At 41.0% G+C, this 23,356-nt stretch overlaps 1 protein-coding gene across 1 annotated transcript in view; it reads left to right on the forward strand.

Annotated features, from left to right (window-relative positions):
* Nucleotides 1–15,040, forward strand: part of TG (thyroglobulin) — a 160,551-nt gene extending 145,511 nt beyond the window's left edge. Inside the window, exons 46-48 of the mRNA XM_037378935.1 lie at nt 10,541–10,681; nt 10,959–11,149; nt 14,688–15,040. Coding sequence (XP_037234832.1) covers nt 10,541–10,681; nt 10,959–11,149; nt 14,688–14,803 — 448 coding nt within the window. The 3' untranslated portion in view covers nt 14,804–15,040. The remainder of the gene's footprint in view (nt 1–10,540; nt 10,682–10,958; nt 11,150–14,687) is intronic.
* Nucleotides 15,041–23,356: the final 8,316 nt, after the last annotated feature.

Below are 23,356 nucleotides of genomic sequence, written 5' to 3' on the forward strand. Positions count from 1 at the left end.
TCTCTGCTGAATATACTGCAAGTTTTTTGTTTAACATTGTTTCATTCATTCCTAAATTAATCTTTCCTTTTCCTTCATCACATTTTTGCCATGTGACCTCTCTCCCTCACCCTTCCTACAGCATTTCCCCCTCTATGTAAGTAATATACGTGCATTGCAGGCTGTCCAGCAGCCTCACTGCGTGCCAGCAGTGTGGTGCTGTTGAGGGTAGGAGCTTCTCATGGGAGGGCAGCCTTTGCTAAAAAACAAGAAACCATCAGTAATCTGAAAAACACGGAAGAGTGTTTGGGAATATTATTTGCAATTTGCCCTACCAGATTAAAACCAGTAATGTACATGAAACAGCCTTCAAGTAGAGTATATAAACTAATCTTGGGGAAAGACCTAGCAACCATGTCACCAACTTCCAAGGGACTTCCCTAACCACTGGAGCAATGAGTCCTGATGGTTCTCAAGTTCTTCTTTGAAAATTGTGACTCTTCTTAGGAGGAGGAGCAGAGGCAGACTCTGCCAAGTAGCCTACAGCTTAGGCGGTTTGAAGTGTCTCAGCAGAAGTGGGAATTGAATCTGGGACCCTGCAAACACTCTAGCTATTAAAATGCTGAATAGAACTGTGTTACAGCCATCTATTTCTGTTAATGAATGTAATAACCAACAGTATGCTTTGTTGTCATATACAGGACATGTACAGGGTATTTTGTGAGTACACATACTGGCTGAGATCCCCCTCAGTGCATTGCAGCTGGAGGAACACCTCATTAGATATTCCTGATCGCTCATAGGCATTTGACAGAAAAATGATTTCTCAGCCCATTTGATATTGAATCACGTCTGGATTTGCTGAGATACAGACCTCCGCTTGTAAAAATGGAAACTTCTAAAGTATTATGTCCATAGAGTAACACAAGAGATAAAATAATGATTTTTTTTTTTGGTCTTTGGTGTCTAAATTCTTCCTAAGATGTCAGTTTACACAGGATATGGACCTTTCACTCTTTGCATTTGTTATCGATATCATAAAGAGGATGATGATAATATATATTATCTATAATAACTGCTAATAGCTGCCTCACAGATGTATAGGAAAAAGTACATAAAAATAATACTGTGTTCAGATAACTACAACAATGGAAGACTGTTTGCTCTTAGGTAAAATATTCTGGCTAGGGAAATGGCCATTCACTAATTAAGATAAGGCACAGCACCGCAATGCATTCTCTGATTTCTTCTGTCACCCCTCTCTACTTTATGTGTGTCTCCCAAAATGTGTAACAGAACAGAGAGTTAAAATGCAGAGATGAAAAAGTACTGGTATTTCCTCTTGTTTCACATGGAGCAGTCCCTTAATAACTCACAGCAAGATAAACAAGAGGGAGGGAGAAGTCAGCCAGTAAAGACAGACCCAACCGCAATGATGCAAAGCGGACAAAAAGTTATTAAACAGGGAGGAATTTTTACCACTAAAAGTCAATTAGAAAAAGTTTGTCTCACAACTGAAGGTTTCTCAAACGTATATACATACACACATTCAAGCACGCATAGGTACAAGGATAGGATTAAAAAGCCCACTCTAAACTGATGTCTATGGCATATGTGGAAAATCGCATAAAAACCATGAACAGTTTTCATATAGATGAATGGATATTGCAGAGAGCAAACTAATATCTCCTTCCACGTGGTAGCATTCTCCCAAGCTTGGCATGACATTATGTCTGCTTTAGTCTTCAGTTCCCATTTGAATAAGTAGAGGGATGCATAGCCAACTCCTGCATTAATGATCTGTGGTAAAATATATACATAACCCAGATGTCATTTTCTCACTCTCTTTTTGAGAACACTTAGACCTTGGAGTAAACATTTATTCTAAACAATGCGGGAGGAATGTGACTGCTCAGCATGGCCTAGGATTAGTGGGGAGGGCTGGAGTGCAGCTTTAGTTATAGCAAGAAGTATGTGATAGGACAAGTATATTTGACAAGGATAATATTATTAACTGTAAAAAAATTTGCCTCATTAACTCTTCAAGAGGTTTCTGTGTGATTTTTGCATATTATATGAAGTAGCGCTGCTTGCCATGCCAACATAGTTTCCCAGTCACACTGTGGTGACAAATGTGCTCTCTTGGCTGATGGTGGATAAAAATTGGTGCTCTGCTCACCAAGGAGGCCAGATCATCAGCTGCAGCAGGATAGCAAAGCATCATTGTTGTCATTAAAGGGGTCTAAACTGAGACTTAATGAGGCTCTATCTTATTAACATTACCATAATAATTGTCACAAAAGCTTTTGTTAACTGTTGTGCACTGGACAGATTCATCCAAGATTAAAGAGCTGCTATCTGCTTTAAGTCATTTTAGTTGGGGCTGTCTTTACCTCCTGACTATGCACTCATGTGTACGTTGGTGTGAGTTGTTAAACGACCACTCCATACCGATGCTCATATAGTTGGCTGGATTTCGGTGACACTCTTGATGAATCCTGTAAATGAAGGTGAGAACTGACTGATTAAAAAAAAATTCCACTATGCCAAGTATTTCTGTTTTCTATTTATTATATATGCTGTGCTAAATCTGGCTGTTCTTACTACCCCTTTAACTAGAGGAGATTTTTCTAATCCTTTGATTTTGTAATAATCATACCCCCGTCCTTTACTCTGTCCACCACTTGAGGTTCTCCTGACTGTACCTGTTAGTCCATGAGTACCAACACCCCCTACATTGGGGGGCCACAATGTGAACTGGGTGCTGTGGTGGCAGACAGAAAGTTATGTCTCCAGACTTCAAAGAAATTAATCTAAACATAGAGGGCATATGAGGCACCAGCGAGTTGGTAACAAGAACGACAAGATGCACATTGCCTCCATAGTTGGGCAGGCACCACAATTGCCTTAGCTACGTACACTTGCTGCAACAACAGCTCGTCATCTTCCTCTATAAAATTATACTCCCAATCATCTCCTAAAAGTTCTTTTGCTTTTGTTGGAATTGCCTCTCATCCCTCTGGCCTTATCCATTGTGTTATGCAGGCTGCAGCTATGAAAACACTCTCCCACTGATTCAACCACTTCATGCCATTCTCAAGTCTTGGACAGTTTCTGTGTTGCTAAAGGCTTGAGGTCTAGACAATTTGTTTTTTCTTCCCACGGAATGGTTTAGGGGCCTTTATCATTCAGTAGATTTTTCAGATCTTGGAAATTGGCCATAAATATGCAAAGGCAAAGTACCAAGCTCAGAAAAACCAGAAATCAGCTTTAAGCAAACCAAAATTCAGCCAAAAGGCTCAGAAAAGTACAAAGAGATCTTTGGATCTGCATGTGCTGCACTGGGACAAGCTGTTCCCACAAAATGTAATCTGGAAGATAAGCACAAAGTCTATATATATAGAGAGAGAGCTTCCTTGCTGCTCAGGGAGGGGGTGTGTGTCTGTGTCTTTGAATGGACACATCACCTTTTTACCAAAATTCATCCACTCATTCAGCTCAGGAGTAGCCATACTGAACAAAGGCATGAATTTCTGTCCCCCAAAGATGCACTCAAGTGTCAACAGGCCTATTACTAGGTTTTTAGAGCAGTAATTTCCTGACAAAATTCTGTAATCTGTGTTGTTTGCTTTCTTCCTGCATTAAGTTCTATTAATTTTATTTTTTTTTTCAATTTATATGAGCTTTCAGGTTCTTGAATTTATTATCTGCTACTTCAGTTTTATTTTTTTCAACTGGCACAGCTATAATGCAAAGTAGAACATTGCGTGTATTGGGAGTAATCCAAGTGGAAAAGACACAGCAAACTCCAGGATACTTTTGCAAGTCACATGTACCTATAGGGCTTTTTTGGTACAAAGGTGGATAAACTTGGCAGTTTAATCCCGTTAGGAGTTAAGCTTTTTCCATATGTCCTGATTTTTCCTGAAAATAAAAAAGAAAGAAAAGTGTTCAACTGTTTTTCACATGGTTTTCCCCATTTGTTTGGCAGGACTTCGTAAAGTGAGGAGGTACAATGAGCCAAACGTGCCCCTAGAACCGCAGAGGTCACACACCAGGCCTTACATTGGCTCATTACATTTCTATAAATATCCAGCTATCCTTTCGTTATTTTTTTTCCTCCCTGCAATCACATCACGTTTCCTTTTCTAAGATGTGTTGTTATATATAATTAAAAAAAATATTTTTGCTTATCATCAAAATGAGTATTTAAGTCCAGGCAAAGTGCAGTGTCGGTAGGCTGCTCCTCTCCATTGACGTGGATGATATGGTGCCTGTTAACAGCTTAGGATACTTGATCCTGCTCTGCAAGCCTGCTGGTATTAATATGAAGAGAATGTAGATGTGTGCAAACCACCACATTTAGCATTTCCAATATTTCTTGCAAAAATTAATTAAAAATCCATTTATTGAAAATAAACACAGAACTGGCCCACAAGATCATGCAGGCAGTGGCCATTTTATATATAAATCATATAATCTTTTCCAGGGACATGGTTGTTATGAAAGCCTGTTTCCACTCAGATCAGCAGGAGATGTATCACCAAGCCTATGAGTCTGGGTTTGACCTATGCTGTTCAATCCAATCAGCATGTAAATGATCTATTCTCACCAAAGCCAGGTGACCGTAGATAGGTGTTTTGTTTTGTTTTCTTAGTTGCTAGTCATAGGCCTATACTTGCCAATGGAATACTGAACAGGGTCTTGAATATGAGCTAGGGACCTAAAACCCCAATCCCATCTCTAACATGAACCCTTTCACAGAATTGTTAGAATCACCAGTTATGCTCATAAAAGTTTACATTTAAAAGATTAATGATTTTCTTACCTTACAAATCTGTCACAGTTCCTCAATATCTGCTAAGTTTAGTGACTAACAGGAGTTTGAGTACACTATTTCTTCATTTCTCAGGCAATCATTGTAGCTGAAACAAAACAGGTTTCTCGATTTCATCTCCTGAAAAGGCTGGGCTACGGTGTCCTAGCTGAACAGAGAGGTTTGTGTAGGCAGTGAAGAAGGAAGGAGTTGTGCAGTAAACCATTTATGACTAATGATGCTCTGTCCCCAACTTTATGGGGCTGGCAACTTAAACCTCTGAAGTGATCTACTTAGGTTTTTGCTAGGCCTAGCCTGGCTTTGTATCACATAAAGTAATGGGAATTTTGGCCAACATCTCTAGTCAAAGCTGGGGGAGACTTAAGATAATTTGAGGGTGTGGCGGGCTGGCCACGCCGGAGGGCAGGTGCCCCCCTGCCCGCTCTGTCCCTGCCCTCCTCAGCCGGGCAGGGGGCAGAGAATGTAACGACAGGCCCGTGGGTCGGGGTGGGGGCAGGGAGAGATCGCTCCCCAGTGACCGTCACAGGCACAACCCAGGTCTGCCCCGGGGAAAGTCAGAGCGGGCCAGTGAGAAATAAACCCGCCCCTCAAAGCACCTTCCGCAGCGCTCCCTTCTCCCCGGGCGCAGCTCGGCTCCTGCCCGTCCCTGCCCCCTCCCAGCAGCAGCACAGGGCTACGGGCACTGAGGGCCGCGCTCAGCTTCTCGCTCCTTGTCTCCCCCGCTCCTCGTTCCTCTCTTTCCCTGCCGCAGCGTGTCCCCCCCGCGGGCGCAGCCCCCCCGGCCCAGCCGGCCCCAGCCCCCCCGCCCCCGGGGGCACAGGCCCTGCCCCAGCCCGGCCCCAGCCCGGGCTCCTCCCCGCGGGGCCACAGGCCCTGCCCGGAGCTGCCCCGGCGCCGCTGCCCGCGGGTCACAGCCCCCTGCGGGCACCCCCTGCCCCGGGGGGGGCCCTGCCCGGGCTGCGGGGGGGGAGCTGCTCCCCCGGGGGCTCCGCGGGCCGGGGGCGCCGCGGGCCGGGGGGGAATCTCTGCTCCGGGCCGGGAGCGGCTCCGGCCCCTCCGGCGCTGCCCGGGGGCTGCAGGGCCGCGGCTCCCACACTCTCCGGTGCAGCGGTGCAGCGCTTTCCCCTGCTCCCTGCATATGCTACCCCAGCAGCACTGCCACCACTGCCAGCTGGCACTGGCTTTATAGCACACGGGCAAGCTTCTAGCAGCTTCTCACAGAATTCACTCCTGTAGCCTGCCCCCCGCTATCAAAACCGTGCCACACAAACCCAATACAGAGTTCTTGAAGTTTGGTCTTGAGAAATGTGGGCTGCTAGACTCTCTGTTCCAAGCTTATCATTAATTAAAAAAAAATAAAACCATAATACTGACACAGTATCCTTTGCAAAAATGAAGTGCTTGCGTCATAAAATGGGCAGGAGATTAAGTATATATAATTGTATAAAAAAGAGCATGAAGAACATGGGGTAAAACTGTTTTTATAAATGAAGATACAATTAATTTTGGAGTGAAAAGATCAATTACATTTCTTCCCATACTTGAGATGTGGTGTCAGGTTCTTCAGCAGGTTTGAATTTCCATTTGTGTGGTTTTCTTGCCTAGTTATTGGTAAAAAATTTTAAAGCACAAAAAGAAAAGGAAACTCATGGCCACACATTAGTTGCTTGTTCCAGACCATATATATTAGAAAAGTCTTCTGTTATTAGTTATCTGTGCTTTATGAGGACTGAAACATCTATCATTATTGGTCAATACACCCTTTGGTACGTTAGCTGGTGACAAACGGATTCTTCTTCAACTTGCTTTTTCATCCCGCGTAATTTACTGGTAACTCTGGCTGAACTCTAGCTAGAGTTATGTTTATCTTGTTATTTTAAATTTTTTATGATTGGATAGCAGTAGAAAGTTTGGTATTGTATAGGATGTCATTTGAATTTTGTGTTAATTTACATTGGCTTCTATCTGTGTGTAGTTTTACAAAAGAACCAGAAACTACACTAAGCTGACTAAGAATAGAAGCTGTGACTCAAAAGGCTTTGAGATTAGTTGAAATCGTTACATTAGGAGAGTAAGGACTATTTTTAAGTGAAAGACAAAGGGGAAAAAAAAAAAAAAAAGAGAAGTCTTGGGCTATAGTCACTCATTAATCATCAAATTGAGTTTCCAGTATGAAATAATTGGCTAATCTAGAACAAGGACAAAGTTCAAAATGAGATATATGTCCTAATTTACAATGCATCACAGTGTGAGGTCTCTGTAGCCCCAGCTCTAAGTTGTGCATTCAGTCCTAGTGTAGAATAGCATGGTTGTCTGCCAGATCATATTTTTCTGTTCTGATAGCCATGATTATGGATAGCCGTTAATGACCATTCCATTTTGCAAAGAAAATTTTTGAGTATTTCTCTGTGTGTGTCATTTTTACTGTTCCAAAAGTTTGTGGTTAAGATACTAACTTCAGCTTTTGGCAATCTGAGTTTACATACGTACTCTGTTTGATTTGAAACAAGAATCTGAACCAAAACAACCATAACTTGGATATTTTTCTTCTAAATTCTGACCTTCTCATCTTTTACTCCTCCCTGTTGAAGCTGTTCTGTGTACGCAAAAGTAGCCATAGTTTGATAGAGCAGTGGGGTATCTGGTGGCTAAGAAATGCCTTTCTCTGTTTCTTACTTGGAAACATTTAAATGGAAACTCCATCTCAGGCTTAAGGAAAGTTTTCTCAGAATCAATACCTTCCCAATTAAATAGGTTGGCACTATGGAATGAAAATTCCCACCAAGTGATATTTCAGGGTCTACTGTTAAATCATTGGCTATGAATGTCACAAATTTTCTGATTTTACCACTTGATTTGCTGTAAAATGGGTAACAACTCCAGTAGTGCCTCCTTCTGAAGCGAAGTAGTAATTCTCCAAGGGGGACTCACTTTAGTGTGAACAAAGTCTGGCCCCTAGCTCCTCCGTGGCTCAATTTACCAGTCTGTCGTACTGTCACGTAAGAAGAGCTGTGAATCTGTATCTAAAAAAGTTGACATCTTGGAAAGAAAAGGTATACACAGAAGATCTGAAAGTGATACCTTTGCATGAAGTACTAGTCCTGTGAATCACCAGAGCCAAGATTTCATCCTTACACGTAACTATGTTCACCACTGTTATTAAAATGACAGATCTGTTCCTTGAAAAGGGACTTCTGTAGGGGAAGTTCGTTGCTATTAGTTTGTCTTCCTTAAAAACACTTTAAAAATCCCTTTTGCCATTGTCTCTGCAGTCCTCCCTTTCATCAAACTGTCCTCTGAAGTCCACCAGTAGCTGGGCTCTGCTTTTCTCCATGCAGAGCTGATGCTGCCGATTCACCTGTACGACACCCTGGGGTATCAGGAGTGCAGTTTCAAGCAGCTTGGGAAATAGAAACCTCCCTGCAGAGCGAGCAGTGTACAACAGAAGCTATACACATTTATTTGTCACTCCTCTCTTTCTCTCGCCCCACTTTTCTTCCAGTGAAAACAGTGTAACTGCTTGGTGCTATCTGGAGTATGCTCAGAGCTCCTAAGACTCCAGAATCCTTGTTTGGGTATTTCTGGCCATTTTGCACGCCCCTCTGGCAAGCATGGATGATGATCAGAGTTTGAGGGAGGAGACAGAAACTTTCCCCTGATATTTTCCATCTATCTGCCATCTAGATGCTTCACAGTTGTCTTTACTGCTGTTCTGTGCCTGTATATATGTGTGCCCCTTTCCCCTCTTAACCTTATGGGTCTCTGCCTTGTCCTCTCACTATTGATACTCACTGGCCAGGGAGTGGTACCATCAACCAGAAATACTGAAAGCGGCCGATGAAATTGTAGGGGTTTGTACCACTTTATGTCTCAAACCCCTTACAGTTGTACAAATATTTTTTAAATTACTTCTCTGTTTAGGAGTTTGCTGAATTTTAGTCTGGGCTGTGACCTTAACAGTTCTCACCTCTAGAAACACGAGGGCTGGAAACACAGTCTCATTTGGGGGGAAACCCTCAGTCCCAGCTCACTCATTTTAGATTTAAAACTAAGTTCACCTCTGCTATGCCTTCCCTAAATGGGTACATTTGTCTGTTCACTGCATCTCAACTGATTTCATGTCCCTTATTCTACTCAAAAGTGACTCTTCATTGAAAACAAAATAGCTCCTTTAAGTATATAGTACCTTTGCTGCAAAATTGCTGTAATGTACTGTGCCAAGCAAATTATTTTTACAGTAAAATTATGAAACTATGATCTTGCTTAATCCTTCTATAAACATTTGGGGAAGAAAAGTACGCTTTAATCTTGTTTCAGTTCTACATTTTTTTGGTGAATAATCTGTGAATAATTCACTTTCCAGATGCAAAGTGTTACTGAAGTATTATGATAAGACTAAGGAAAATACAACCAAAGATGTATTTCATTTAAAGGGTTGTGTGGGGTTTTTTTTCAAAATAAAGGCTTTGGTGCCACCACTCATAAAAGGTAAAGGAGTCATCTTGCTTTCAGCCCACCTGCCCGTAATGGTTTGAACTACAAGCCCTGTTCCATAGAGGCAGTATCAGGGTCCTATCAATGCTGCTGAATTTCATGTCCAAAGATAAAACAGCTTCAGTTGTGCCACCTTTTGACAACAACCTCTGTGGCCACTGCAGATGAAATCCTGCTGAGTAGATCTGAGATTTATTTATTCCTGCCTCACAGAGATCCATTTTTTCTCCCAGCTCCCCCGATGCTGTCTGCCTTCATGCAGCATTTAACCAGATCAGTAAGATCTTTATCTAAATGTGGGATACAGAAAATGCAACTGGACCATACCGGAAATGTCTCCTTCTGAGCAGTGGTTCAAAGCTATGTCTTGAGCATAGCTGAGTTGTAATTTTATTCGTAGAAGTTGGTTACTGTTTTTCTGCAGGACTTGAAGATGTTGAATTGTGTAACCTTTGCTACTGAGTCCTACAAGTGTTGTTGTCTTACCTGGCCAGCCTTGTCTCTAATTTGTTGAAATATTCCTTATTATTTGTGTTAATTATTACATGGAATGACACAACATTTGTTCTTTCTTAAATATGATCTAGGTGATTATTTCAAGCCATTTTGACTTGACTGACGTATAAAACCTGGGGAGAAGAGACTGTATGAACAATAACCATCCAGCCAGCAAAGAATTAGATTAAAACTATGTCTAAAAGAAACCTTTATAAACATCTCCTATTACATCTTTCCTTATCCAAAGATTTGGGGCAGAATTCTGGCCCAAATTAAGTCAATGGAAAAACTCCAATGCTGTTAAGAAGGGCCAGGGTTTTTTTTTTTTTTCCAAGTCTGCGAAATAAACCATAATTAACCTTCCATCATGGCTGCCAGATTCCACGTCACCACTTGCTTCCACTTTCTGAATTTAATTTTAGGGAAAATCGGTACAAATCTTCAGAGGCATTTAAGGAATAGACAAGTGGCTTTCTCCTTCTATCATTTTCTTCCACAGTTTCCTCTTGTAACAAATGTTAAAGACCCTGCATTAACCTAATGGCAAATTCTCATTATTATTGCTTGCACTTCTTTCATGTTCTAATTTGAAGTCCCACAGCTCACCACACTCTAAGTAATGGCCATTAATTATTTAAAACTTTTCTTTATTCTCTGAATTAACTTAGCTCAATTTCTACCCCAAATAAATAAAAGATGGTTTAAATTACGTTTATGTAAATATTTTTTTAGTTCAGGTCAGGAGCTCTTGCTGGATGTTCAGTATGCATTTGGACTGCCATTCTACCCAAAGTATGAAGAACAATTTACTGTGGAAGAAAAGAGCCTTTCCTTGCAAATTATGCAGTATATCTCCAATTTTGTAAACTCTGGGTAAGTATGTGACATACAAGAATTGCTGTGATTGGGGAGGGATCCTGCCCTCACTCAAGCAGCCTCCATTTCCTCTAGCAATTTTTAATCCTACAGAGGGGACTTTGGTCAACACTGTTGGAAAGTCATGGCCAAGTTGACAAGCAGATACCAGAGATTTGAATTTGAACCCTGCTGGTCAAAGGCACTGGATACACTCTGCCTTGACCTAGCTGATTGCCTGCATGTTACTGTTCAGGTCATTGTTTTCTGATGATCATTTCTCCCATTCCCTTAGAAATCCAAACTACCCTCATAGTTTCTCGAAGAGAACGTCAGGGGCAATGCCCCTGTGGCCTATGTATCTGCCAAATGATGATGGTGATAACTACAAGGAGTTCACTGCTTCCTTGCCAACTCGTAAAGCATTGAAAAAAGCAGACTGTTCCTTTTGGTCCAATTATATCAGAAGAGTGAAAACATCCACAGGTAAGGAGAGTGTTTCCTGTCATTAAATAAAACCTTAAAGTTTTCCTCTGTAGTCTGTTATGTCAGTATGGAAAAATACTTTTCATAAATTAAACATCTTTAATTGTCCAGGGTATATAGTTAAGACTCTCCTGAGACTGCAAGTATGCAACACTAAACTGATTTCTTTTATAGCAGATAGTGTATAATAAAGTTTCGTTGTCCTGGAGTTAGAGCTAGATAAAACTTCCTGCAGTGATGGTAGAAGATATGATGAAGCTGTATCTTCTGATAGTTTGCTTTCTATTTGCAGTCATAATATAGACTCTGATTAAACGGGAAGACTAGGTATACAGGCACCTCTCTTGTAAACATCTAACATTAGAATGTTGAGATTCATATGCCTTAGGAGGAGCAAGATAAATTCTATCCACTGTCAGGTTGTAACTGTGGCTTTTGATATATCTCATTATAGATCCTACATACCTTGACTTCACATTAGACAGGTTTCTTTTCTTTTCTTTTTTTTTTTTTTTTTTTTTTAATAGCTGTGCTGGTTATGCCCCTTGTATTTCTCTTTTGTTTTCATAAATTTCCATGCAGCTGTGAGATTCCTTCATTTTTTTTCTGACTGCTTAGGACAATAAAACCAGCTCTGCTGAGATTTCAATCTGCTGCTCTGTCCTGAACACTCAACTTATTCTGGTAAATAACCTCCCCTTCATGTCTCTGTCTCTTGTAAATAAATTTGGATAGCCTCAAGAAAAGCAAACAAACTCACCCCTTTTTGGCAGGCAGAGATATTTTGAATTATTCTTGGAGACCTACAAGCTTACAAGTGGTTTTTATGTTCTAAGGACTCATCTGCACAGTGAACACAGTCCAGGCCCTTTCTGCTTTGGGGGGCCATTGCACTTCTAGGGACAAAATGTACTCACCAAGACACAAAGCTACCTAGGCTATCTATGCCTGACAGACCACCTCAAATGTATGGAGGCTGATGTTTGAGTGACACAAAACTAATGTCTCAGAACCATCAAGTTGGTGGTTCTGATACAAACGTCAATGCTTTTGTTCAAGAGACAGCCTGAGTCATTACTCATGGCTTTTCTTCAAAAGTGAACTTGAGATTTTGCTGTAGGCCTTTTCAAGCATCAGAGGGGATATTTTGATCTCTCCAATGGCTTTCTGCTTGTTGAGATATTCCTAAGTTAAAAAAGCTTTTGATTCTGATGTGTAAACAGTCCTGGGTATAGCCTCTAGATCTTTTGGGACTTCATCTTGTAGCATTATGGATGTGTAATGCCAGACTGCGTTGAAGTCACAGTTCTCGCAGAACTGTTCACCAAGCACCACGGACAGAGGCTATTGCCAGCACTTACAGAAAATCCCCCCCAAAGATGGGAAAATGTCTACCAGAACAGACTTTTATTGGGATGGAGAAGGTTTAAACCCATCCAAACTGGCATAAAAACAACAACATTCGTGTATGGGTCAGTCCAATGTTCTGCCTAGCTCAATATCCTGCTCTCATCAGTGGCCATAACCAAATAGTTGAATGTTAAACAAAAATTGAGAGAGGGAGAGAAAACACACTGAAATAGTTCACAAAGGTTAGTCTTTTTTTTTTAAACAAGCCAGGCTGTGTGAGATTTATGGAGCACAGATTGTCAAAGAGAAGGCTTAAAAAGTATGTGTCAACATGTTATTCTGCAAGCAGAAGTGAGCACATCCTGCCTGCTCTTCAAGCCGGTATTTGCTTGGCCTCAGCACCATGGTAATGCAGCTACACAGTTGACTTCTACTAAATTCCATCTCATAGCAACGTTGGCTTGTCACTTTGCTTGATAGTCATCTTTAATCTTATCTCGCCCTCTAATACTGAGACTTCTACTTAAATAAGCATCTTGTCAAACTCATTTCTGCTCCAGACTTTAGCATGGGGTGGTAACTTACAGAGACTCGTGCTGTGGGTCTCTTGATAACAATCTGAAGCCACCTCCTTGTGAAAAAAGATTCATAATGCTCATCAGTTCAGCTAGAAGGACTGTGTGAACTTCAGATGCTGATGGCTGAACACCATCAATTTCTTTTTGAGAGGAGCTTGTGCGGAAACTCATGCCAAGCGGTGTCAGTCTATCAGTACAAGTCCATCACTTGCATTGCTCCCAGACATTACATTTTGAAGGACTGGACAAGTGAGACTGTAGAATGTGTTTAGTCAAGAGAACTGAATGTTTGTTGTAGTGGCCTTTTTTTTAAGTCCCTAAGTATCATGTTGCTGCTTCATTGGTGTGTCTACTTGCACACCGGAGGTAGCTTGCTGTACCTCCCTTCAGAACTGAAGCACTGCCCTCTGTTGCTGCCTGAATGCTCCAGATTCTGTTCCTGGAGGCCTACCACGCTGTCATATGGGATCCTGGAGTGATGCTGGATGCTAGATTTGAGAGCTCAATGCTGTAAGCTGTTTGTGTATGATGTAACTTGCACTCCCATCATGGTTGGGAACTATTTGTCAGTCAGCTACTGAGAGATCCAATCTAACACATACTTAGTGGAAAAAAGAGCCATTTCCTGCCTTTCATTAATTACAAATCTTCATATAGTGGTTTTGGATTGTATGATATACTGTTCATTCTGACTGCTGAGTCTCAGTTGTTGGGGGTTGCAGTTTGTGGCCTCATGCCAAGTGGATGGAGTTTAAAAGTGTGACAGCAAGAAGCATTGCTGATGAGACAATCCAGTTTTCATGTCCAAGTACAAAGCTGTGGAGGGTCTATTCTGATGCAATCTCAGTTTAACTGTGATGAATCCTGTTTTGTCCATCTCATCTCTTCCTTCAAATCAGTATCTTTCTGATATTATCTCTGAACTATAATAAAAAATCAACATAATTCAGTAAAATGGAGAAGAACTGGACAAACCAGTGATGATAAAATCTAACTGCAACTAGCTTTTCAAAATTCTTTCTTGATCCTTTGTTTACATAAGAAATGTCTTGACTTAGAACTGTCAAATTAAGGATAACTAAAGGCTCAAAGCTCAATATCTTAGACCCTAGATCTCAGTCCTACAGAAAACTGCGTTACTCCTAAACTCATAAATTGCAGTTTCTGGTAAATAAACCTTCTTATATTTAGAATCTCAGTTACAGCTGAAGTTACGTGTCTTGGGTTCTTGGGTGCTGGTGCTTTATGTATTCCAGATAGACAAGAAAAATGATGGTCCTGACACTTCCTGCTTGGTTGCTAAGTATCTGGAGATAACACAAAAAAGAGAGCAAGTCTTGCACACTTCAGGTACAAACTATTATGTGTTCCAGTGGCAGTTATTTAAAGCATGCTAGAAGCATGATACTTAATTACTTATTAAGTAAGATACTTAATTAGGTGGTCTGCTATGACCCTAAAGCATTTTGCAAGTGGGCTGCAAACTGAGAAAAATAGCTTCCTGAACATTTATAGATACATTTAAAGGCTCTTAAGTGCCATTGACAAACCTAGATTGCTGCATCAAAGATACGACACTTATTTTAATCTTGATTATATTGTCTTTTCAGGAAGTGCAAGTGATGGAGCGCCATCTGCAGAAAGCAGCCCTAGTGAAGCTCCCACTGAACCACTTGCCTCCCAGGAGATTCAGCCACTGGAAGACAAGGTGGCTTACAGCAGATAGGAAATCACAGTGCTATTGGATGGGTTTGTCCTACAATTGTACGCCCATGCAACTGTGTCACACCAGATGAACAAGTTGCTTCCTTCAGCTAACTTTCTGAACAAGAAAAGTAGACCTTTCAAGAAAGTAGTCTTTCAAGAAAATTGTTGAATATGGCACAAAATAAGTCCTGTAGCCATTATTTTAGGTCAAAAGAAACTGTAATTTGAAGAATAAAGTATCAATAAAACCTGCAAAAAGAAAACAAATGTATTGGATTTTATTTCTTGCAGCTACCTAAATGCCAACATGTTGTAGTACCACCAGCCAGAAAAGGATATACATCCAAACTCTAAGAAGTCCCTCAGCTGATGAAGCTCAAAGTTGCTAGATGTCATATCTGACTTGTTCTTTTTTATTACTTATTCTATCACAAGCTGCCAATAGGAGTGGGACCCGGGTTTGGCATTCTGTAGAATATTAAAAAGCTTCAAAATGGGAAGGGGTTGAATCCAGGAAAAACAATGTTAAGAAGGGAATAGAGTATGCATTGAGTGAGTTTGCATGAAGTCAGGCGCATGCACATGCTATATTCAGCTCATGATCACCTGTTAAAATATGTATAAGAACATTTGGGTAAAGCAGAACATACAGCAGAGATAATACAAAGCATATGTTAATAAAGGCTTAGAATATGATGTCCTTGGAACATCAGTCTTTTGTAAGGAGAAGATGAGAATACACAACAGTTTTGGAAAAAAGGAAAAGTGCATCATAGGGTATCTCTGATGGCTCTGAAAGTAGTTTGGGTTAGGTTGTTAATTTATTGCTGGGATCATCTGACAACAGATAATTCTCAATTGACAGTATATCACACACGCGTTCATGATACTTGAGAACAAAGTGTGAAATCAGGGTTGCCCTGAAACTAATAGCAGAGTTTCCATTGATTTCAGTAGGACCCAAATTTCTTCTACAGTGTTGAAATGATTTAACAGAACAACTAGTAAGGTTTTGTTTGCTGCTTGGGACCTTTGCCAGTGCATGAGCAGTACTGCTGCCTGCCATGTATCCAGGTTTTCAAAGATTTTACCTAGCTGGAAGAACAACTGTGTAACACTCATAGTTCTTACATTTACATCCTGTTCAAGAAACAATAAAAGGAACAAAAAAATCAAGAAGCTTGTTGACTGATTAAATATTAAAAAAGTAAAGATGGAAAAATCAACTGTTTTGCATCATTATCTTTATGTATGCTAACTGGTAATGAAAAGAGAAAATACTTAAGAACTTTTAAGCCCATATCTTATAGCTAGATCACGCAGCTCAACAGAGGATGTTTCTTTGCATTCTATAGCTATAGATACAGCAGTTGTGATTCCTTGGCCAATACTGGGTTTACTTTTTCCTTTTTTTGAAACTGATCCTGGAAATTGATGTCTAATAGATTCTATTTAAAACAATGCACCCTGCTAAAACATCTTATTTTAATAACAGGTATGATTTTATATGTGTCCACATATGCAGACAGTTGTATCTCCAGCCCTGGGAAGACCCAAAACTGAGCTACAGTATTTCATATTGATGTAACAGTTTGTTGGGTTAAAGTACTGTGGGTTTCTCCAGTTCTGTCACTTAGTTTCCAAATGGCCGCATGCTTAGCTTGATCCTAATATTCCTGTGAGTCTTTCTTATTTTACAGATATATACACATATATGTGTTTTTTATATATACATATATATATATTCATATATATGAATTTTCAGCAAATGTGAATAAGTTCTTCTCTATCCATTAAAGAAACGCATTATAACTCATCTAAATGTATCTTAGGTCACTTTGCTCTCTACACTGATCCTCTTATCTTTCAATCCCAACACTAAGGCATCTTCTTCCAGCTAATGTTCTCTGTTTCTGCACTGCACTCTTCCAAAAGATCAAATTCTCCACAAAACCAGCCAAACCTCTGTGAATAGGACGTTAAATGAGCTATTGTTTATTGTGGAGGACAGGCTTGGTATAGCCATATGCCAGGCTGTATGTTAACACTGAGACAAAAATCACTTTTGGGGAAAAATGGGCCATGAGATTATCAGTTTTGGTGAATCAACCCAATAGCTCATAGTTCCTGTTAGAGAGACGTTTAAAGGCTATTGTATGAACACTGAAATGCTAAATATAATACCTAAGTAATCTATATCCTAGGAAACTATGAACATATGCTTTTAATTATTATTTGATATAGATTAATGTTTACAAATAAAAATGTAAATGAGGATATTTTCCTCTGCTGTGTATACCAACTTTGTTAGTGTCATTCCAAACAGGCCAGTTTCCCCAAAAGTAACTAATCTCAGTTGGCTTCTAAACCATCAAATCCTAAGAAAAAACCCCAAACCCTTGCAATATATTCAATAACTCCAACAGGAAATGCTCAGCTTATAAGGGTTCCTTTCATAATTCTTTGAACATACTGTCTTCTGCATCACAATATCATAGAACATAAAATATAACATAAAAAGTTAAATATATTTGAGCAGTAATGATTATACACAGCAACCCTGGCATTAATCTGCTGCCCATGGAGATCGTAAACAGAAGACAGATTTAAAAGGCTTCAGTATTGACTCATGTTAGTGAAAACCAACTATAGAATCTTTCCCTACTCACTATTTATGTCAGCCTTGAGCCCAGATATGCTTTGGAATTTGAGAAGCATTTTAATTTTGAGCTAGGAACTCAGCAGCTTTAGCCTGGTAGCCTCCTGAATACAGTCTTGGCCATCTGGTAGGCTTGCTAAGTAGGTAGGTATGGCAAGGCTTTCAAGTCACACGCATGTGTGCATGCACACACACACACACAGAGACAGGCACACACACACACCCCGCCTCCTGAGGCATTCAGCTCGACTGTCAGTTGAAAAGTACGGAATTTTTGTAAAACATCTTTATGTTTCATTAGTGACTGACTGTCCCAAATCCACCCTGCTGCACTGGATGCAGCTTTTTAGACCGTACTCTCTCTCTCCCCCCAGGTTTCCTAGAAGCTCTCATGCTCTTTTCTATAGCCAGTATTTGATTCCTCCTCTAAAAAAGTTCTCCGTACCCTTTTAAACTTGATTCTGCCAAGCTGCATTTTGATGCAAACAAACGTAGTCTCATGATCCCATGTGTTTATCTAATCCTGCATTTCACCTGACTTGCATCCTGGGTCCTTAACCTCCAACATCTTTGAAATCTGAAGTGACTTTTGCAGCAGTACAAGCGATCCAGCCCTTGGCTGTAATTCTGCTTACCTTCCTGACTTTGCCACTCTTCCTTATGGCGAACCACCATTAGAAATAGCCCAGTCGAATCCAATAAGGAAATTTAATTAGAAAAGCCTATGTGTGGGCTGGCTGACAGAGAGGTCAGGAGACTTTAGCCTTAGTGATACTGGGAGGCCAAGCCTGCTCCCACATAGAATTCTTAGTAAGAAAAACACATTCTCAGACTGTTTAGGTCATTGTGCTTTAAGCTGAAATACCAAAGACTTCAGTGATCCTGCAGTGAAACAGTGCACAGGAGCGTGCTGACTCGAGTCATGCTTTCATCCCTCCTACTGGAAATACCTATAATTTATTAAAAGTGAAGCGTCCTTTGAAACTTCCTTATGAATATACACAGACAGACAGACAAAGTGAATGTTGATTAAGTTATTAGTAATCTGAACTTCTTGAAAGACAAGCCATCAGAACCTTTTGTATGTGGAGCTGAGTTACGTCGCATTTTAAGGCTTGAATATCTAACCTACATCATTTTGTGTGATTCTTTTGCACAGGAGGCATTAGGCAACAGAAAAAAATGTAGAGTATTAGAAAGATTTTACCATGCAGAGTTGGAAAGAAAACAACTGACTAAGTGGCAATGCTGGAACATTAATTGCTTTCCTAAGTACTTGATACATACAGCTGAAACATCATGGTTGTTTTCCTGCTGTTGCAGGGACCCGTATCATGTAACTCTCTTGGCTAAATTAAGGACTCAGTCTTTCAGCATAGGAGCATCACAGCCAATGCTCTGTATCATATGAAAGGCTCATATTCTCTCTGACTTGCTCCAGCTACAGTATATAGCAGTGGCTTATATATATAGTAGTAATTACAGATTTATGAACTGTTGCTCCTCCCTATATGAAGCTAAATAAAATAAACATGATCACAAAGCCAAAGATCCTCCACATGTTTTTAATTTGGTCTTTGAAACATAGACACCTGCCTAGCAGGGATTTTATATAAGTTTCAGGTGGTGAGAGAATCTGGTTAATAGGAAGTGTAATAGTTGGTGCTTTCAACTTTTTCTATTTCCATGACATGGATCTGGCCCAAAGTTCTGAGGTCACCAGTTCCTGCCCCTGCAGATGTGAATCTTCTAGCATGGCCTTTGGTCGTGATGATGTTAGCTCCTTCTAGTTTTCCAGCTGCCCAAGACAGACCCTTTGATTCCAGCAGTGACTAAAACTCCGTGAACTTCAGCTCAGAGCTGATGTGCCATCAATGAGAATTAAGACAGTTTTGTATCAGGATTGGGTGTGGAAAATGCCATGTTTCACAGCACAGTGAGTCATTACAAAAGTTGTTATTTTGTTGTTTTAAGGGAGACCTCTTTTTCCTTACTGTTCTTACTCCTCATGTATTCTGCTATCATGGTATGAGAAGCAGCATCTCAGTAGCTCATCTTGGCTGCTTCCTCTGCAATCACTCTATAGAGAAGCTAGTGAGCAAAAGTCAATGAGACTGATAGTATCTTCTAGGCCACTGTATGAAAGTCAGATGGGACTGGATATTTTTAAATGTTACAGCTGTTTTTCAAAGCTGACTAAGGAATTTTTTTAAGTCAGATCCCACTAACCGGTAGGGAATTTGGATGCCCGGTTCCCATTATGGCTCTGGAAACCCCACCCAACATCTGTGCAATGGTCAGCGCTCATGTAGGAGTCTTGGCCCTTTCAGCGTGAGCAGATGTGCACGTTGAAAAGCATCATTGCAATTGGCAGCAGTTCATTGACTTGTGAAGGGAGAATTTAGTGTTTTGCTTAGCTTCCCTGTTGAAGACAGAGATTTTTAGCAAGCCAGACTAAAAAAAAGTTTGCCTGTTGTTTTTCTTTCATGTAAATAGCTGGCCAATTTCCAGGGGCAGCTAGCACTTTCCATGACCATTATTAACATGTATGTGCTGTCTGACACAGCTAACTAATGCATACCTATACAGGGAAGCACATATCCCTGTTTTGCAACCACAATATAAAAGAAGTCAGTGGAGTCACAATCACAATCAGTTCACAGCACCATGTTATATGTACTGGTGCAGGTAGTGAACTGGTCTGAACGTGTCAGGCGGTTTAAGTGCAATGAAAGCCCAAGCTGGAGAGCAAAGAGGCTTGCTGTTCCTTCTCTGTTCAGCTTCTACAGACTGACACATCTTGTCCAGAGTGTACAAAGTGAAATTCCCTTTCACAGCAAAGTCCTCCTGGGCTGAAAGGCTGGCCAAAAATTCAGACCAAAGTTAAAAAAATGGAAAAAAAAATATTTGTAAGGAACTCTAAGATTGTAGTCATCCTGCAGGAGTCAGATGAACTGGTTTGGGTTGCTTCGGGTTTAGTTGTTGGGGTTTTTTTTGAGTGGGGTGGGAGGGAAGAGAAGAAAAATAAAACAAATAGAACACCAACACCAGGAAGGCTCTGGCTTTGATTTTAAGCCTTTCATAGAAAGAATTACATTATGCAATCGTAATTGCTCAAACATACCTATTTTAAATAATAGAAGGATGAACTTTCAGCAAAAAGTCTTTTGTTTAAAAGATTTGGGTTAGGTACCTTAAGAACAGAGTATCTAGGTAAGGCAGGGATTTATTCTAGCTTTTAAGAGTGTGCTTGGTACTTATAAAATCCAGTGAATACAAGTTTGAATTAATGGCTGACCTTTGGAGTGGCAAGTCAAATGTTGAATGCTGACTACCTTATTCTGTGACTACCAAAACTGGCACAGCTCAGGCATGAAAGACTGTAGACCCTGCCTCCAGCAGGCTTTTAGCTTACACCTGGCACACTTATTATTATCATGACTATGATAACAATTTTTCCCAAGGGCAAACACTGAGCTTGAGAAATCTGAAATGAAGCAGAATGGATTCTGCTGTCATGAGAGCGTTTCAGTGATGTAGTAGATCAAGATACAGTTCTGCAGCATCATGATGTAATGAAACCTGCATGCAGGCACTGCTGTACTTGGCGGCGCAGAGGTGCAGAGGACCACAAGCAGCCAGCTGGAGATGAGGGATGCTATTGGAGCAGGAAGGCTGGCAACTCGCTCTTCAGAGGGATGTGACCCCAGATCTACAGTTTATGATGGGGACTTGAAGTACCTAGGATTTGATTAGATCATATGGTGTGCTGGTAGCTGGGAGATTTAACTCTGAAGCAGAGCCCATGTTCAATTGAAAGACAAGGCAAATAACTAACTGATGGGTTTATGAAGGAATAGGCCAAAGCAGTATCATTAGGTTCAGCATCTCAGCCCAGCCTGAAGTGCAGAAAACCTCCAAACCGGTGTTTTTCATTCAAAATCCTAACTTGTAGCAGGGGAAAGGTGTACAGCAGTTACACAAGTGAGATCCTGTCACATGGGGTGTAGATTCACAGAACTACTGCTTCGTTCAGAAGCAGTAGATATGTTTCCAGCCATGCTTACAGCAGGGGAGGGATGGGCCTCACCCTGTATTTTCCTTCCCAGGGAGGGATTCCGTGGGGGATAAAGCATCCAGAAAGGAGGCAGTCACCCCAAAATGTGCTGAAGAGAGCCCTGTGCTATCTCCCCATTTGGTCCAAATTCACAAAGTTATTTAGGCACCTAACTTAGCACCTTAGGTGCTAAGCATATTACTACATCCATTGTCCTATCCTTAATTCTTGTAGGTAAACGCTACCTAAGGTGTGGGCATAGACTAGCCAGAGTTGTGGCTGATGGCCTGGTTTCTCTGATTCTAATACAGCTTTTTACAGTTTTTATTATAGCCTCCTGGGCTGCCAGGACTTGTGCTGTGAGATGGATGCTGAACCCCTCGGACATCACGATGCAAGGGGTGTGTGCCTGGCTGTGGGAATCCTCAGGGATGAGCGCTCTCAGGAGACAGTTAAAGGATCAGCCTGAAAAATTGTTTCTGCCCCAGCCAACACTGTCAAATACAGTCACCAGCCGGAGAGCTTGCAAAGGAAGCAGAAGGCTGGCAGGCAGAGAGAGAAGTCAAACTTTGACAGACATGTTTGCTTCAGATCCCTTGCAGGGCAGTTTCATGCCTGGTAATAAATGCCTGAACAAGGGCTGAAGCTCTTAAATTTGGCAATGATCTTTCTATCAAAAGTCACGGGTCTGCCATTCAGCTGAAGTCAGAGATGCCACCAGAGCCAAAGGATGCAAGCCGCACTGATTTACACCAGTTGCACTCAGAGTGGTGACTGTGTTTATGAGGGAACAAATTATTCCTTTGCTAAGATGCCACAAATGCTCCAAAAGAAGCATTTTTCACAAGAAGAAAAAAAAAAAAAAAAAAAAAAAGAAGAAAAAAACCCCAAAACAAACCACAACCCTCTACCCTGGAATCCAGTTCCAGATTTACATGCTTTTTTCACCTTTTTGGTGAAATGCATTTCAGCATGCTAAAAATAGACCTCCTGGCTTATGCTTAGCTCTCAGTAAGGCCATTGTGTCACAGACTGGAGCTCAATGAAGCCTTGTGGAAGACTATAAAGCTAATATTTGAGTATGATTCCCAGGGATCAGGTGCTTGGGAAACACTCAGACAAATCTAACCTACTCCTTTAGCCCACAGCCTTGCCTTTTGGGTGAAATTTGCCTTCCCTGTTTTAATTCTCAGTGCTCTCCTGTGTGTGCAGCTCCCCATGGCTGCCCAGGCTGGATCTGGTGGAGGATCCCACATTTCCCTTTGCACGAGGCTGTCAGTGACCCAAGGCTGGTGTCAGTGGTTCACCTCCTTTGGTTACTCCTCTGCTTCTGTCACCCTCACTACCTCCTAGGTTTCATGGTCCTCCTTGTCTGATGGCCATCACTTCAAATTCAGTTAACGTGGTGCTTACAGACCACAACATCTTGTGTAAGCATGACTCACGTGGTGTGTCCCACCAAATGTTGTGCAATGTGGTGCTCAAGAGCAGCTACTACTTTTAATGTCCAACAGCAAATCCTGAGGGAAGGTGAGTGCTCTCTATCTCCAGAGCTTAAGTCTCATTAAAATGTTCCTCTCTTTTTCACAAACAAACAAAAATCAATCATCTTTTTTATTCTAGCTTACAATATGAAGCATTTACTTCTTTTTCCTGCCTGCAAAGAGGAGAGTTTTTATTAGTGCCATTTTACAGCCAGGTAAGTACAATGAAGACCTGGTATAGCTAGCCTAAGTCACGGATGATAAGAACCTCTTTCAGGTTTTCAGTAGGCTCTTGAGTTTCAGCTTGCCAGCAGTGCCATGCGTAAAGCTCTGCAGTGTACCAGATCGAATGCAAGCCTGGCTGAGAGAGCT

This window comes from Falco rusticolus, chromosome 3, assembly GCF_015220075.1.
Source record: "Falco rusticolus isolate bFalRus1 chromosome 3, bFalRus1.pri, whole genome shotgun sequence".
Taxonomy (NCBI): Eukaryota; Metazoa; Chordata; class Aves; order Falconiformes; family Falconidae; genus Falco; species Falco rusticolus.